The sequence below is a fragment of the Chiloscyllium punctatum genome, chromosome 34 (assembly GCF_047496795.1).
Source record: "Chiloscyllium punctatum isolate Juve2018m chromosome 34, sChiPun1.3, whole genome shotgun sequence".
In the NCBI taxonomy this organism is placed as follows: domain Eukaryota; kingdom Metazoa; phylum Chordata; class Chondrichthyes; order Orectolobiformes; family Hemiscylliidae; genus Chiloscyllium; species Chiloscyllium punctatum.
Window position 1 is genome coordinate 52,687,170 of NC_092772.1, and position 18,897 is coordinate 52,706,066.

Consider the following 18,897-nt stretch of genomic DNA (forward strand, 5'->3'; position numbering starts at 1 on the left):
TGAGGGTTGGGCCGCAGATGTTCTGAGACAAACAGATGCACAGGCAGACAATGAAAGAGACAGACAGAGAGATATGGAAGAGTTTAGGGAGGGCATTCCAAAGCTGAAGGCATGCCCTCCAAAAGTACTAATGAGAGGTTTTAATTTTTTGAATTTATTTTGTGGGAGGTGTGCATCGCTGGCTGGGCCCAACATTTACTGCCCCGTCCCTAGTTGCCCCCCTTGGGAAGGTGGGGGTGAGCTGCCTCCTTGACCCGCTGCAGTCCATGGGCTGTGGGTAGACCCACAATGCCCCCGAGGGAGGGGATTCCAGGATTCTGACCCAGGAAGGATCGGCCGATATATTTCCAAGTCGGGATGGTGAGGGGAACTTGCAGGGGGTGGTGTTCCCATGTACCTACTGTCCCTTGTCCTTCTCGATGGAAGTGGCCGTGGGTTTGGAAGGTGCTGCCTGAGGAGCCTTTGTGAATTGCCGCAGTGCACCGGAGGATGGTGAACAGGCCAGGATTGGTGAAAGTTACAGATGGGCAATGGGGCTGGAGGAAGGTACAGAGATAGGGAGAGGCGATGGGGCTGGAGGATGGTACAAAATCGGGAGGGGTGCAGGGGCTGGAAGACATGGATGGATGGAATGGGGTAAGGTGGGTGTGACACAAGGAACGTTTTTGTAAATGGGGTATCATAGAAAGCAAGAACCAAATCAGAGCAAGAGGACGGCGATAGGAGAAAGGCATTCACAGCGCAGCAGAAAAGTTAATTTGTGGGAATGTTGGTCTGAAAGTGGGAGGAGGAAGACACCTCTTATATTTGTGTGTAGGACTTTTAAAAAACTCTTCCCACTGTGTACTGAACAGAGGGAACCATGTCTGTGCAGCAACCCAAACACCTTTCATAAATATACATCCCAACCTTCACCTCACCATATCAGACATTACCCCAAAACCCCTTTCCATTCCTCCCATTGAATAAACACCAACCTGGAAGAAGAGGAGTGGGAGGAGAGGGCAGCAATGTAACTCCAACTACACCAATTACTCCTGTCCATTTCAAATGTGTCAGACTCCAAAATGTTACACAATGGGCACTTGGTAGAATTTGCCAAATGCAACTCAGCTCATTTTCGAGATGTATGACAGCAGAATCGAACCCTGATCTCCAGGTGTCCTGGTAAAGCAATAGCAAGCTCCTGGTGAACTGCTTAATACATTCGAGTTGGTTAGATACTTAGTAGTACCCCAGTGTTATACAGGGACAGACCTGTCCCCACCAGTATTGTACCCCAGTGGTATACAGCCTCAGACCAGTCCCCACCAGTACTGGATCCATATTACACAGCGACAGACCTGTCTGCACCAGTACTGCACCCCAGTGTTACATAATCTAAGTCTCTAAGCCTGTGCTTACAGTCTCTATCACAAGTGTATAATTACATTGTGAGATAATTATATATAACACAGATATCACCCTGGGAATTTGGAATGAAGTCAAGGGCAGAACCTGGAAGTTTAAACTGGGGATTCAGCAGTGTGGTATTTTCTGCTCTGGTTTGTCTCTGGTTCATTCAATTGAATCCTGTACTGAGAAGCACCACAGGAGCAAACAATATAAATATTTTTAAATTAACACATCGTCATGATTTGTGCAGCCCAGTTTAGCACCTGCTCTTCACAATCAGCTGACGGAGCAAGAGAAAACATTTCCTCAGCTCCAGTATATAGATGAGTGAGATTCCCAGACAGTCAAGTCCAGGTCTAGGCCCAGGAGTGAAATTTAGCCTGAGGACTGAAGCGAGGCCTTGTCCCTTTGGAACAAGACAGTGGCACAATTAAAATTTTTATTTAAAATCGAGAGCGGGGGATGTCTTTGGAGATAGTTTCAAACCAAGCAACTCATTCCATTCATATGTTTAATTCACAAGAACTCCCTGGGACTTTTGCCTCAGCTTGGGGATGTTTACGTCTGAAATATAACACAAATTCCCCTGTTTAAGAATGAAGACAAAGCAGTACTTCACAGTACTTTGTGAGCCGGAAGTTCATCTATAAACCCACAGCCATAAGAGCCTCTATCAACAGTGCCATTAAAGATTAAAATATATTAGTTTATACACTTTGTCACTATTCTGCTGTTAATTGCTACTGGGAGGTTTTTAAAAAGCATTAATCTCCCACATCATGCAAGAAATCAGAGCTCAATAGAATCACAGAATCCCAGCAGTGTGGAAACAAGCCATTCGGCCCATCGAGTCCAAGTGATCTCTGAAGAGCATCTCACCCACACCCACCCCTTGCCCTTTCACCTGCATTTCCCATGGCCAATCCACTGTAACCTGCACATTCCTGGGCACTATGGGACAGTTTAGCATGGTCAATCCACCCTGACCTGCACACCCTTAGAGCGTGGGAGGATACTGGAACACTATTGAGGCAGTTAGGCCTTTAACCAAGATCTCCGACAATGAGTGAAGTGGAAGGGTTTCCCGGTGATGGTCAGAGTGTGGCAATATGGAAACAGGCATGTTTTTGGCACCTACAATCATCTGGAAGGTCAGACAAGGGAAGGGTTTCCAGAACGCAAGCTGTAATTTGTGTGTTTTGCACTTCTTCTGCACTTTATTCTGGTGTATGATTGTGTAGTTTGTACTGTCCATGTTGCACCCTTGGTCCTTGAAGGAACGTGGTCTCATTTTTACTGTATATGGTAGAAATGACAAATAAAAGCCACTCTACTCTCGGACCAGAGATTAAGTACTGCTCTACATGTTATCCATTGGCGCTACGATCAGTCATTGAGAAGGATGATGACAACCCAGGACCAAGACAGAGTGACACAAGCTAACACCAAACAAGCCACAGAAGATGGGAGAAGGCGGCCATTCCCCCCCATCACAACTCTGCCAGCCTTGTCAAAGCGCCACTCTTTTGCCACTTCACCCTAGGCCATAGAGAGCTTGTTTTTCTCCTTTGGAAGCATTTACGTCTATTTCCACTAAACATTCCAGTTCACAACTTGGTGCATCAAATTAAAAAAGTAAATGTCCTCCTCTCCACGCCCCCTCCTCGAGTTCTTTTCCTGATTCCCTTCAACCTGTGTCTCTCCAGTGACTGGCCGTTCTACCCCTGGGATCTGTCTCTCCCCCACTGACTCAACCGATACCTGCCTGGGGATTCTGAACGCCCCAATTCAATCTCCCTCTTAATATTCCCCTGCTCTGAGGGAACATCTCCACATAAGAGTTTGCTCAACATATTGTTCATCTATACTCATATTTACCCTAAGTTTTATTTAATTGGAATGGAGTTTTTGATGATTAGTAATGAGAAAACCCTTGCACTTACGTAACACCTTTCACTTTATGCACTGAAGGTACTTAATGGATCCTAGTCACTGTTCACAGGTCAAAAACACAACAGGAAACAAACACAGCAAACTGCAACTTGATAACGATCAGATAAACAGTTTTAGCAATATTGATCAAGAGATAAATATCAACTGGGAAACCTGCTGTTCTTCAAAAGTGTACGACGGGTAACTCTGCACACAAGACAAAAGGGGACAGGCAAACTCTCAGTTATCTTAAATAACTCAAAGATCCCGCCGACAGTGCGGCGCTCCCTCAGCACTGACCCTCCGACAGTGCGGCGCTCCCTCAGCACTGACCCTCCGACAGTGCGGCGCTCCCTCAGCACTGACCCTCCGACAGTGCGGCGCTCCCTCAGCACTGACCCTCCGACAGTGCGGCGCTCCCTCAGCACTGACCCTCCGACAGTGCGGCGCTCCCTCAGCACTGACCCTCCGACAGTGCGGCGCTCCCTCAGCACTGACCCTCCGACAGTGCGGCGCTCCCTCAGCACTGACCCTCCGACAGTGCGGCGCTCCCTCAGCACTGACCCTCCGACAGTGCGGCGCTCCCTCAGCACTGACCCTCCGACAGTGCGGCGCTCCCTCAGCACTGACCCTCCGACAGTGCGGCGCTCCCTCAGCACTGAATCACCCTTGAGTGACGTATGACCCAGCTGCCTCACGCTTTGGAGACAGAGCTACTAACTGAGCCACAGCTGACAGCAGCCAGAAGGAATCTACATCAATCATTTAAAGCTTGCAAAAGGAAAGTGATTATCACTTTATGATTAGAGTATGGTAAATGTTTCAGTAGTTTATATATCTTCACATCCACATGGTTTAGTTTGCAGATTAGTGGACTTGAGGAAACTCAACGTATAAACAATCGAGACTCTACAAACGAGGAGACAAAGGAATTTCCTGAGAGGGGAGGTTCCAAGGAAAGCCGAGTACAGGAAGAGCAAAAGGGGCCTAACACGCAAGACTCTGACCCCATCCTATCTCATCTCATTGCGGCTCCCCATTCTCTGGGTGAAGGCGTTTCTCATCTCAGTCATATGCCAAATCCTTAGACTGTGACCCCTGGTTCAGGACTCTGCCAGTCAACGGGAACATAAGATATAGGAGCAGAATGAGGCCAAATCAGCCCATCGAGCCTGCTCCACCATTTGATCACGGTTGATATGCTCCTTACTCCCATTTTCCCTCCATATCCCTTCAACCCGTTACCAATTAAAAATGTCTACCTCTTCCTTAAATTTACTCACTGTCCCAGAATCGACCACACTTTGGGATATCGAATTCCACAGATTCACTACTCTTTGGAAAGCAGTTTCTCCTCAACTGTCTTAAATTTGCTATCCCTTTTCGTAAGACTATGACCTCTCTTCCTGGAATGCCCCACAAGAGGAAGCATCTGATCCATGTCTATTTTACCCACACCTCTAATCATCTTCAATACCTCAATTTGATCTCCCCTCATTCTTCTAAATTCCGGAAGGTCTAGGCCTAAACTGTTCAATCTCTCTTCATGCAACAAACCACCTCATCCCTAGGACCAAGCTACTCAACATCCTCCCATTACTGAGCTGTTCCTTTAACAAGGTTATGCTGTCCTTGACTTTGTTTATTTCCCCTCCACCCAAGAGAGGTCATATACGACACAGACTCTGAAAAGTCCGGAGGTGAAGGGTTTTAGGGCCAAGTTGATTATAGCTAACAGATACTGCCTCAGGCAGAGGCTTTCACATGCGAAAAAAAAAACACTTGTACAATGAAAGGGGTGTGGACCGTTATCACAGCATAGCTTTTCCCTTTTTTTTTCCCCACATTCGCTTCTGGAGCCAGGTCCAAAGGTGATACAGGAGAGAAGCCAGAGAGAGGGAGTAAGAATTTGTGTTTGATTTACCTTTTGTGCCAAGGGGTGTTTATGGGAATTTTTGCAAGTATTTGGAACAGCAGCATTATGTTGGATTTTTGGAGAGGTTGTGTTATTCGGTATTCTGTTTGCTGTTGGATATGGTTCATTCAGTAATCTTGGAAAAAAATTCTGTATTGTTTAAAACTAGATGGTTTGACCAGCTGCATCACTCCTGGAATATCCATTTACACCTGCTTAAAACAACTCGCAGCATTAGGATCTAGACTACCTTCTTGAAATGTTTTAAAGGGGTCTGGCCCGGTCCATAACTCTCCAAACTGCCTTCAATGCCATTACATCCTTCCTCAAATAAATGGGAACCAAAACTATGTACAATACTCAAACAAACAGTCTCCTTCCTGTCTTTAAAATCCTGTTAGAATTTTATTGGCTTCTATAAAAAAAAGGTACCCCCCCCCCCCCCCACATCTGTCAAAAAAAACAGATGAGATTAGATTCCCTACAGTATGGAAACAGGCCATTTGGCCCGACAAGTCCACACTGACCCTCCAGAGAGTAACCCACCCAGACCCATTCCCCTACCCTATACTTACCCCGACTAATGTACCTAACACTATGAGCAAATTAGAATGGCTAATTCACCTGACCTGTTAATCTTTGAATTGCGGGAGGAAACTGGAGCATCCGGAGGAAACCCACGCAGGCACTAGGTGAGTGTGCAAACTACACACAGACAGTCGCCAGAGGCGGGAATCTAACCCAGGTCCCTAGTGCTGAGAGGCAGCAGTGCTAATCACCTGAGCCACTCCTAAAATGCAGCATTAGAATCCCTACACAGTGTGGAAATAGGCCCTTCAGCCCAACAAGTCCACACTGACCCTCCAGGAGAGTAACCCACCCAGACCCATTTCCCACCCTATATTTATCCCTGACTAATGCACCTAGCCTACACATGCCTGACCACTATGGGCAAATTAGTGTGGCCAACTCAGCGAACCTGCACAGCTTTGTGATTGAGGGAGGAAACCCATGCAGACACAGGGAGAATATGCAAACTCCACACAGACAGTTGCCTGAGACTGGAATCGAATCTAGGTCCCTGGCGCTGAGAGGCAGCAGTGCTAACCACTGAGCCACCACACCACCCCTTGCGGCTGCGCACATTGCAAAGAAGGGAAAAGGGTGGGTGGGTGTCTTTTCTCCAGGAAAACAGGAGACAGTTTCTTAGAAACCCGGGCACTACAATAATGCAGACAGCCACCGAAGCTGGTTTGAATCCTCCGTGGATGAAAATACAAAGCTAACCTGAGGGGGTCATTAAAACGAGTCTGACGGTTCAGGGGCAGGAGGGTCAGTCCCCAGAATGACACGGATTGAAGAGCAGAATCGGGAAAAGAATCAGAGGAGGGGAGAAGAGAGGAGGAGAAATTGTTTTTTTATATATATTGACCCAACGAGTGGTGATCTCAGACACACCACTTGAAAGGGAGCGGATTCAACAAAAATTGTTTTTAAATCTAAAATTTTAAATCAGGAAAGAAAAAAGGATGAAATTGGGGAAATACTTGAAATACTTTCAGGGTGGAGGAGATAAAGGAAAGTGGGGCATATGTTTTTTTAAAATGTGTGGGATTAATCAGAGAGCTCTTTTGAAAATCGCTGGATGCAAAATGGTTCTCTGAGCTGTCAGGAGTCTGTGATTTAATCAACAAGAGAAAAAAATTTCAATTCAGCATTTGACTCTCGCCTAAGAGGAAATGAAGCAATACAACCACGTCAAATCTTTTTGCATAGTTCATCGATTTCAAACCACCAGTGAATCTATTTTAAATAAATGTAACTAGTGCTGGATTGGATTACATAATCTTGTTCCAAACACGGGCACTGTTTCCAAGGGAACCAAATGGTGTTCAGAACTATCCGACAGCAGGAAAGAAAAAGCTGAGAAGAAAGCTTCTTCCCGCACTGGAGGATTTCACAGCATCCAACGCAGAGTGTGCGAAAGAGGCACCAGCCAACATTCAGACACAGCAAGATCCCCCCAAAGCAACCAAAGATGGACAAGATCACAGCAATGGGAGATTAAGAGATCATTACTCGCCCAATAAAAGGTGGGAGATCTCCCCTCCATTCTCTGCATCGAATGGGTTCCACAGGAATTTTTACATCAGAGTCAGCAGAGCCTCTGATCACCACAGGTCACCCGATAAAAGGGCAGTTTGGCCTACGCTCTATCAGCGCAGCAGCCCTCGAGGGGTTGAACAATCTGTCTCACGTTGCTAACCCACACTTCAGTACACATACCGACCACAGATTAAAACAGTCCCGACAAATTGACAAACGCCTTTGCTAGTGGGATTGTGCTGTGCGTGAACTGACTGTCCATTTCCTGGTGTTTTCCTCAGAGCAGACAGGGATCTGACCGAGGTCTATAAAATCTCAGGGGCATTCGCAGGATTGGTAGGAATAAACTCTTCCCTTATTATAACGTCCAGCTTGTTAAAAAAAATTCACTCATGGAACGTGGGCGGATCAGCAGTTTATGGCCCATCCCTAGTTGGCCCTTGAGAAGGTGGGGGTGAGCTGCCTTCTGGAACCGCTGCAGTCCATGTGCTGTGGGTAGGCCCACAATGCCCCTGAGGGAGGCAATTCCAAGATTTTGACCCAGTGACACTTAAGGAACGGTGATATATTTCCAAGTCTGGATGGGGAGGGGCTTAGAGGAAAAGTTGCAGGGGGTGGTGGTCCCATGTATCTGATGCCCTTGTCCTTCGAGGTGGAAGCGATGGTATGTCTGGAAGATGCTGTTTAAGGGTCTCTAGTGAATTTCTGCAGTGCATCTTGTAGATGGTACACAATGCTGGTCCTGACCATCAGTGGGGGAGGGAGGAGATGTTTGTGGGTGTGGTGCCAATCAAGAGGGGGCTGCTTTGTCCCTGGATGGTGTCAAGCTTTTTGGAGTGTTGTTGGAGCTGCCCCCATTCAGACAAGCTGGAGTATTCCATCACACTCCTGACTTGTGCCTTGTAAATAGTGGACAAGTTGAGGAGTCAGGTGGTGAGTTACTCGCTGCAGAATTCCTAACCTCTGATCTGCTCTTAAAGCCACTGTTCATGTGGCAAGCCCAGTTTAGTGTCTGGTCAAATGACCAGCAGACAATTTATTTTTGAAGTAAAATGAATTCAATTCAGTTCACTTCACAGGGGTTATGGATTGAAGGTAAAAAAGGGTGGGAGGTTTAGGGGGTATTTAAAAGGAGAAAATCTTTCACCTTGAGGGTGGTGAATATTCTGGAAACAATTGTCCCAAAAGGGTGTTAGAGACAGGAATTCTCAAAACATTGAAGAAATATTTACATGGGTACTTGAAACATCATTTTTACATAGCATTAAGGTTACACAGGCCACGGGCTGAGAAATGGGATTAAAATGGATGCTGACAGGTATCCACCCAACGGATCGAAGAGCCTCATTCTATAGTGTAATATTTTATGATTCCATAATAAGTGCCCAGACATCAAAAACCATATCATTACCAAGAGAGTGCTTTGAGCAATTCTCACATCGTCAAACACTTCACCAAAATATAGATCTGTGTACCCTAATGTTACAAAGGCTTTAGTGACAGTATGGAGCCAGAGAGTGGGTTGTGGGAGAGGAAGAGAGGGAAGGTGCAGAGACAGATAGGCAGAGATGGAGAGAGGTCATAGAGCCATACAGCATGGAAACAGACCCTTTGGTCCAACTTGTCCATGCTGACCAGATATCCTGAATTAATCTAGTCCCATTTACCAACATTTGGCCCATCCTCCTCTCAACACTTCCTGCTCATGTCCCCATCCAGATGCCTTTTAAATGTTGCAATTGTACCAGCCTCCCACACTTCCTCTGGTAGCTCATTCCATACACACACCACCCACTTTGTGAAAAGGTCGCCCCTTAGGTCCCTTTCAAATCTTTTACCAATCATCCTAAATCTAGGCCCTCTAGCTTTGGACTCTTCCACCCCAGGGAAGAGACCTTGGCTATTCACCCTATCCAAGCCCCTCATGATCTTATAAACCTCTATAAAGGTCATCCCTCAGCCTCTGATGCTCCAGGGAAAACTGCCCCAGCCTCTTCATCCTCTCCCCATTGCGGAAACCGTCCCATCCTGACAACATCCTTATAAATCTTTTCAGAACCCTTTCAAGTTTCACAACATCCTTTTTACAGCAGAGAAAGACCAGTATTGAACGCAGTATTTAAAAAGTGGTCTAAATCAGTGTCCTGTTCAGAGATCTTGCTGAACACAAATCCATTTGCTGTAACAAAGAAGCGCAGTCAAATTGGACAAATTGGACAATTTCGACTCGGATTGTACCTTAAACGACTCTCTGGAGTTCTGAGCCACACCAGTGGATGGGGAGGGCGTGGAAGATCAGCCAGTTTGATAACACTGCAATATTAGGCAGCACCTTCTGGGAGGTTCACAAACACACAGTTAACCACATTCATCCCAAAGCCACGCTCTTCATGTCTGTGCCATTGCAGTCACATGAGATGGTTTGCGCTTCAGGATTTAACGGAACAATTCAGACCAGAAACAAACAGGAGATGTAAAATGTAAAATAAATTATTATGACCAATCCAGCTCGGACCCTGACAGTGTCATCGTGGAAGTGTGCAGTCTTGTTCCCACAGAAGCCTGAAACGTTACGTATTTCTTCTGTTCATCCTGGTCTTCTCTCAATACTCTGTCTGTCTTTCTACTACCCTAATGCACTTTGCATGGTACAATCTGGCTGTAGAGCATGCGAAAACACCACTTGTCACTCTCTCGCTCTCTCTGTACATGTGAAAACAAAAATCAATAAATAAGCTCTAATGTGGGGTACAGAAATAGCACAGCAGGTCAGGCAGCTTCCAAGGAGCAGGAGAATCAACATTTCAGGATAAGCCCTTCATCAGGAATGAGCCTCATTCCTGAAGAAGGGCTTACGCCCAAAACGTTGATTCTCCTGCTCCTTAGATGTGACCTGACCTGCTGTGCTTTTCCAGCATCACACACTTTTCTCCGATCTCCAGCATCTGCACTCGTAACTTTCTCCGAATTGGATTACAAGGCATAGGATTATCTTCCTGCCCTTTCACCGTGCCAGACAGCTCTCGCCCATGGTACACCCTCAGTCCTCTACCTCTCCTCACCCATCTTGATAAAACAGCGAATAGGATTTTAAAAAGATTTCATTACACTTCTCATCTGAGATACATAATGGTCTTCTCACAAGGCTCTACTGAAGTATGTCCAAGCTGCTGGAAATATGGCTCAAAAATAGCTTTTGCCGGGTCTCATTTTGTACATTCTGGCACATTCCTGTATGCAAGAGACAATTCAATTCCAAGTAAGTGCTCCTGACTCCAGTCCCTGGAGGGAGATTGTTAACCGTTTCAAGTCCTTACAGGTTTATACAACATTCACTCCCCACCCCCATCTATCGGTCTGGCTAACCCTTCACATAGAAACCTTGGACCTGCATTGCTCCCCCAACAACCCCCAACCTTTGCCTTCCATTTATTTCCACTCAGTTCGCCAAGAGATATAGAGAGTCATTAAAAAAAAAACACACAGGGAATAGCTGACAACCAGGTCAAAAATCGAAAAACAGAAGTCAAATGACACTTTCTCCCCACCAGACAAGAAAAGGAAATAAGATCAATGTGCAGTCACTACATATAAGCCAGCCAATTCACCAGAGCAGCTGCCAAACTGAACAGGGTTACCAACAGCATTCGAACCACTGGGGTTAATCAGTTACAGGAAACAGCAGCAATATAAACAATGCAGTAAACAAAACAGAGACCAAAAAAGGGAAAAAAAATAAATTGTACAGGGAGAGACAAGTGATGTTGCTCATAGTCCCAGAGAGGCTTAGAGATCATTAGACAGAAAGAGAGAAAAACTATGACTCATCGGGAGTTTAATATGAGGGTCAACATACCCCCAGGCAAGGAGAGAGATTAAGGAGGTGCAACCCTCTGGAAACTTTCCAGCACAGAAGTTAACACTGCTGCCTCCCAGTGCCATGGACCCAGGTTCGATTCGAACCTCAGCCAACGGTCTGCGTCATGCTTGCATGTTTTCCCCATGTCTGTGTGGGTTTCCCTCCACAGTCCAGAGATGTGCAGGTTAGGGTGGATTGGCCATGGGAAATTGTCCTATAGTGCCCAGGGATGTGCAGGTTAGGGTGGATTGGCCATGGGAAATTGTCCTATAGTGCCCAGGGATGTGCAGTGTGAGCTACTCTTCAGAGAGTCATAGAACATAGAATAATACAGCACAGAACAGGCCCATTGGCCCACGATGTTGTGCCGAACATTTGTCCTAGCTTAAGCACCCATCCATGTACCTATCCAATTGCTTCCTTAAAGGTCACCAATAATTCCGACTCTGCCATTCCCACAGGGAGCGCATTCCAGGCCCCCACCACTCTCTGGGTAAAGAACCTACCCCTGACATCCCCCCTATACCTTCCACCCTTCACCTTATGTCCCCGTGTAACACTGTTGTACCCAGGGAAAAAGTCTCTGACTGTCTACTCTATCTATTCCCCTGATTATCTTATAAACCTCTATCAAGTCACCCCTCATCCTTCGCCGTTCCAATGAGAAAAGGCCTAGCACTCTCAACCTATCCTCGTACAACCTATTCTCCATTCCAGGCAACATCCTGGTAAGTCTTCTCTGCACCCTCTCCAAAGCTTCCACATCTTTCCTAAAGTGAGGCAACCAGAACTGCACACAGTACTCCAATGTGACCTAACCAAGGTCCTGTACAGCTGCAACATCACTTCACGACTCTTGAATTCAATCCCTCTACTAATGAACGCTAATATACCATAGGCCTTCTTACAAGCTCTATCCACCTGAGTGGCAACTTTCAAAGATCTGTGAACGTAGACCCAAATATCCCTCTGCTCCTCCACCTTACTAAGAACCCTACCATTAACCCTGTATTCCGCATTCTTATTTGTCCTTCCAAAATGGACAACCTCAGACTTGACAGGGTTGAACTCCACCTGCCACTCCTCAGCCCGGTCTGTGCAGGCTCACAGGCTGAATGGCCTCTATAGGGATTCTAATTGAACCCACATTGTTGGGGTCACCCTGTATCAACCATCCAGCCAAATTAACTAGCTGACCCCTCCCCCACCTCTGCCGAGAGCCTTGAGGATTCCCCATGACACAATCCACTAGACAAGTCAATGGGATCTTACTGTGCATGCAGGGGCTGCTGACTCGTTCGGTTTTTATGTTCAATTTTTCAATGAAATTGTGAAATTTCTTCCTGCTGCATCTCTAAAAATAGAACCTCTCCCCCCACCCCCCACCCCCACCAGGAGCCAGCTGATTATTTGTCACCCTCACAACTTCCAGTTAAAAAGTGGAAGACAGCCAGCGAATACATTAAACTCACTGCAATCTGCAAATACACTCAGCTCACAGGCCCTTCCACACAGAGCCCTGTCCATCATATGGACAGAGAGAGAGACACACACAGAGAGGTTCATCTGCCCATCTACACCAGAATTGCCCCATTAAGACAGAAGTCACAGACTGACCAAAGGAGATGTTATGGTAATACTGTTTGTAGTTAGAGATACTAACTCAAATTGTGAAGGAGCTCACTGAGAACAGGCAACAGTTAACACACCCTGCTCACTTTTTAAACATCTGCTGGCATTCAATAACTCAATCAGGAACACACCAGCACAAATCAGTTCAAAGTTCACACAGCCGAACAGGAGTGCTGTGTAGCTGCAGGCAGCAGTCGGTCACAGAAAACAGAAATCTCAGCTCACCACCAGTACTGAGCTAGACAGTTACTGGCCTCTTGTGCGCTATGTGGAGAAGGAATCGACACTCCAGCAAAGATAACTGCCCTCTCACCACATCCCCACAATCATCCTTTATGCAGACACTCTCAAGTAACTCAATTCCCTCATGTCTTTCCATATCCTCTGAATACAGTGACAACATCAGAGGGACTACTCAGAGGCAGCCCTTACACCTCAACCCCACCCCGTTCACCACCTCGTCCAGCCCCTACACCCCTTCCTATCTCTGTAACCTCCTCCAGCCAGTCAAGCTTTCCAAGATCACCCCACTCCTCCAGCTTCCTATTGCACTGCCACTGGTGGCCATGCCTTCAGCTGCCTGGGGCTCGGAGCTCAGGAATTCACCCATCTTCCCCCAACCTGGTCTTCAAAATATTCCTTCCAACTCCTATCTTTGACCAAACTTTCTGGTCACCTCGACGGGCTCAGGGTCAAACGAATGCCTGACATGCAATCCTCCGGGCAGTTTTACTCGGCATTCTTTTTGTTTTTAAACTATGTCAATGCAAGTTGGTGACCCACCCTAAAACCGAAACCTTAAATATGAAACACAACCATACGATAGTAAGCATTTCTTCGAAACACAAAACAGAGGCAAAGCAAATTGGAAAATTTTTTTATATATATATATATATATTCACAAAAAAATATACAGATGCACCAAGGGAAGTCGAAAACATTCTAAAAATGGATTGTGTTTGGGATGAAATCAACTCAAATCAGGATGCTAGTTAACTTCATTTAGTTCCGACAACCTATTCTTCCCAGAAGTCCACATCATAAAACAAAATACAGTGCTTCCAGAGATTATTCCTAATCAAACGGTCAGCCTCTAATATCTCTCCTGGCTTTATTACATTGCACTGTGTGGGGGAATCTTAGACAACACAGCGCGTACCTTACTGTTTAAACTCCAGAGGCAAAAACAGCACATTGTGTTGCTCAAACATTAAAAGTGGGAAGCCTTCACATTTGTTAAAAATAGAAAACAAAAAAAAAAAATGAAGTAGAGCGACTCAAAATAAAACCTGACACAAGTCTGGTCTTACACCTGGCCAAGGTGGGATAGGCTTGGATCTTCGGCTGCATGGGATTTTCTTTTCCCGCTGTGTTTTTACATCTCCCCCCACACCCGTGAATCCTTGCAAAAAAGTGGTGGGGGGGGGGGGGGGGGAAATGATGTAAAAACGCAGAGAGAACAAAAAAGAATCAGGAGCCCGGAACCCGTTTCACGGAAAAAGCTTCAGGTCGCTGGAAAAGGCAAGGAAGTGGCGTCCTGGAAGGTTCCAGTCCAGGACGGAAATAGCAAAAGGGACAATAATAAAAAAGCACAGCATTTCCCGTCCCTTTCCCGGCACAAAACTCCTCTGAATGCCAAATTTAAATGGGAGTGGGGGAAGAGAGGGTGAGACAGACATACATCACCTTAGGGGTAAGTTCACACCAACCAGAGTAAGTATCGACAGACCAGTTGCATACTCTGATTTTGGAGCTGGGAGGCTGGAACAGTGATTTGTTCCTGGAGTTTGATGTCGGAGGAAGCCCAAATGTTTGGCATGGGATTGGGTGGTGGCGCAGCGTTTGATCAGTAGAAGGGGAAAAAAAAAAGTCCTTCGGACTCTAACCCCTCCCCCAGCCAGGCCAGACACTAATCGACCACACCTCCTCCTCGCTTTTGCCCAACCCTTCCTCAATTCCACTTTTTTGTTAAAAATGAACAGTGTGACTCTCAGTGCAGACATCAGACCTAAATCAGTCATACCCACCCATACCAACCCCTGCAGCCCCAACTCAATTCAGATACAGATCCCTTTTTTTTAAACCTACACTACCCCCAATCCCCACCCCAACCAAGTTCCACTGCCATTGTGACAGCTGTCAGTCCAGACTTTTGGGTCCTGACACTTTTCCCCCTTAGACTGCCATCTTGTTAACATGTGCACACTGCAGCTCACTGAGTCACTGGTGATACACCCCACCCCCAAGTTTATTGGGAAGGGCAAATGAAGTGGGGTAGTGATGCTGTCTGATTCATTTTGGGGTGGAGGGGGGTGCTGAGGTGTAGATGCAGGGGGTGATGGGGCCAGGGCTTTCAGACCCTCAGACGTAGACTGCCCTCTTGGAGATGATGGAGCCATCTCGTTGAGATTCCATATCGTCCTCCATTTGTATCTCATCCCGAGGGTGGCCTGGGAGGGACAGAGCGGGCCCCTTGGAGCTGCCCAGTTCCTCATCTTCCTCCTCCTCCTTCTGGCTGCTCTTGAAGTTCTCATAATCAGGTGCTTCACTGGTCAGCAGCTTCTCTGCCTCACCAGTGTGGTGGCCCACCACTGTGGAGCTGGTTGTCACGGTGGCGCTGGGCACCCTCTCTGAGTCAGAGTCCGGCCGGTACATGTACTCGGGCTGAGGTGCGCCATTCCCGGTGCCGAAGACCCGCTTCTTGGTCTCATAAGAGCCTGCTGCCCCGCGCTGGCGTTTGTGCAGGAAGTAGGCAACCAGGCCGGCGATGAGCAAGAGTGCCAAGATCCCACCAATCACGCCGCCCACAATCGCTCCCACGTTGCTCGGCTGCGGCAACCGTTTCTCTGGGGTGAGATAAAAACACATCGGGGAGGTTCCCGGTCATCCGGCATCTCCTTAGCAATAAACCCACAAATGTTTCCCACTCTACACAACTACAGAAATCGCGGTCGGACAACCATCATTGCCTTGCTCCCAACACCTATGCCCATGGTTCGGTAGAGAAAGGTAGGTTGTTGTTTGGGGGTCAAAGAAGCTTTTACTCACAGTAATTAGGGGAATGCAAAGCTCTCTCTCTCTCTCTCCTTCCCGATCCTCCAACGCTTCTCACCCCTCCTTCCCCCTTGCCCCGGAAAAGAGCAAAAAGCTAGGAACTGTCCATTTAAACATTTTTTTTTAAAATTCAAATCGGAAAACTATCAATTGAATCTTGTGGACAAGGGGTTTAAGAGACCTCCTCCTGGGGGTCTCGATGTGCTTGTATATGCCCCTGTGCATGTGTATCTGTGTGCGCTTGTGTGAGTCTGTGTCTGCCTGTGCGTGCGCATGTGTCTGTGCGTGTGCACCAAGACAGAGTCAGGGTGCAGGCAGGAATTGAGCTACTTTCTATTGTTCAATCAGGACTGAATGGCCTCCTTGTACTCCTTGTATTCCCACTGCTGCTCAGGTAAATTGCCAAAGTCGCAAGGGGATAAAATACAAATGCCGTGTCATACGACAACCAGACCATTTTTAAACAAAAAGATTCAGAGTACAGCTCACCCTGGATTGTTCTGAGTATTGTTGGGGGGGGTTCATTTTCTTTGTTGGTTGACCACAGCATGCTGAGTGGATTATTGTAGGAGGGGTTTGCACAAATTAACACGGTTGGAGTGTGGGGTCTAAAGTCATGAGCCAGTTGGTTTCCTTTCTTCCATCTGTGACCTCCAATGGACTTTGACAATTTCCCAGCTTCAATGCCACTATACCAGCAATATTGCCAATTCCAGTGACTTCGATATTTTTGAACCACGGCCAATACCAAAAAATGTGCAACAAAACAGAGAGGGGGACAAATGAAGTTGGACAATCACAAATAATGGAAAGATCCACCCGCCAGTGAAAAACCCAAAACTCTGTAAAATCCCAAACGACAAAGAAGTTACATCTAGAACCAACTCAATACACCATGTGGTTGAGGGTAGAGACTTGGATCACTATTAGAACAAGCCAAAAGAAAACAAAATATAAAAACAAAACTCTATTCACAACCAAGGACATCAATTTTTACCACTCGGCAGATACAGGGTCATTGCTAGGGCTTTCAGAATGTTAACTGCCAAAACTACTTTTCTCCCCCCCCCACTTTCCACATGAAGTTGTCTACCTTTACATGCTTGCCAGACCCAACTGCCCAATAAATCAGGGATGTTAATGACCAGGTGGGACCCAGAGACACACACAGTCATCATAACTGCATCGCAATGGTCTGTGTACAACAGGAAACAGGGCCAACTGGATGTAGTCTGAACCCAGAGCACAGCCACCACTGGGTGACCAGGGAAGCAAAGTACTTACAATGACACTTTGTTAGAACACATACACAAAGGGAAATACATACAAAAGGAAAGGCAGCGAGACACAATACAACACAAAAAAGTGAAATTCCAGAACACTTGACTCTCAGAAAGAGGTGGTGAAGATCAAAGCTAAAACAATAGGTACTCGTTTCTAGAAATTTCCCTTTGTCCCTTTGGTTGCTGACCACTTGTCACAAACTATTCCCTTCTCCCACTTAAGTTACCAGTTGTGACTGGCTGGATCCCAGAGGAACCTTCACTTACATGATCACATCACCCGCCCCACACCAGCCTTCTATTGGCTAGCTGACTCAACCCGCTCCCAGACTCCTTGCACAATTGGAGCACCAGCAGCCTGTTCCATCCTTTTCAGCCAATTGGATGGCCTCTGTGCTGCCACCCATCTCTTGGCAATGCCTCCTCATGACGAGTTTCAGAAGAAGAAACAGATTGCGTTTAGATTGACGCCCCTCATGAGTCGTTTGCAGATTCAAATTGTCCTTCACAACAAAAGAAGTCCCAGAAGTGGTAATGGCACAGATTGAGGCTATTCGGTCCCTTGTGCCTGTGCTGGTTCTCCAAAACAAAAGAAACAATTCACCTCGTGTCACCTCCCCCACTTTAGTCTTCCTTTTCAGATAATAATCAGATTTCCTCTCGAATGGATAAACTGAACCTGCCTTTCTTTCCAGAGAGTGTGTTTCAGACCCAAATCTCACACTGTTTTGAAAAGACATCTTTCAGTCTTATTCACTTTTCACCATCTCATTAGCTCGGTGTCCTTTGGTTCTCGATTGTTTCACCAACAGGAATGGTTACTCCCCATCTAACTTACTCCAGATCAAAAAGGGCCTTTCTCAAACCACCACATCTCCCAGAAAGACCAGCCCCAATTCTCTCCAATTTATCCGCATCACTGAAGCTCCTCAGCCCTGGAGCCAGCTTTGTGAATTTCTTTTTCGTTTTACACTTTCTCTGATATCCTTCCTAAAAAAAAAATGTGGTGTCAAGAGCTGGAGAAGTTAGGGCCAAGTTGTTGGGATTGGTCATCTACCCTGTCAGACCCACTTTCATATATAGGTAATAGAGCATGTATATGGGAAATGTTAGCACCTGCAATTGGCATGTCATTGTTGATATCTCCCTTCATAAACACACTTTGCATAGGTTTAGCCAAAATGATGGATCATATCACTGTTGGCGTAGCAGGCTGTGGGAAGGGTGGAGTTGAATAAGTCCAATGCACCCTCACAGTCCCCACACAATAAGCAGTTCTCAGGCATTCCTGGTGGGGCAACATCACACAGACCCATGTCCACAGAGACGATTTCCTTTTAAAGAGCAATGCTCTGTTCGGGAATAGAAAGATCCCGCAGCCACTGGGTGGTTCTCCCCGCTTCCAGCACCAGCTATTTGGGCCTCCACCGACATGCCAAGGAATCTGGTCGCTCAGCTCAGTGGGGATCTTGACAACCACCAGTCACGTACCTTGCCGCACATCATCACGCAGTGGGCTGCCCAATCCAGGTTTCTCTTCTCATTCTCAGCTGGTCTTTTGAATCCAGGAGCAGGGGTAGGCTGTTCAGCCCTTCAAACCTGTCTCCACCATTCCACAGGTTGAGCATCAATTCCGCAACACCACTGTGTTAACATTCCCACGCCATTTCCCCTCCAACCCCCAACTCCAGCCACAGCCTCTGCACATTTCTACAATTTCC

The 18,897-nt window shown here is 46.6% G+C and overlaps 1 protein-coding gene across 2 annotated transcripts in view; it reads right to left on the reverse strand.

Annotated features, from left to right (window-relative positions):
• The window catches only part of LOC140458846 (nectin-1-like), a 69,161-nt gene that overhangs the window by 15,317 nt on the left and 34,947 nt on the right, over positions 1-18,897 (reverse strand). The window contains exon 6 of one of the 2 annotated variants that reach the window (XM_072553529.1): positions 13,703-15,685. The exons of the other annotated variant lie outside the window; for it this stretch is intronic. Within the exon in view, the coding sequence (XP_072409630.1) occupies positions 15,201-15,685 (485 nt within the window). The 3' untranslated portion in view covers positions 13,703-15,200. Of the gene's footprint in view, positions 1-13,702; positions 15,686-18,897 lie in introns of those variants that run through there. 2 annotated transcript variants of the gene reach the window in all.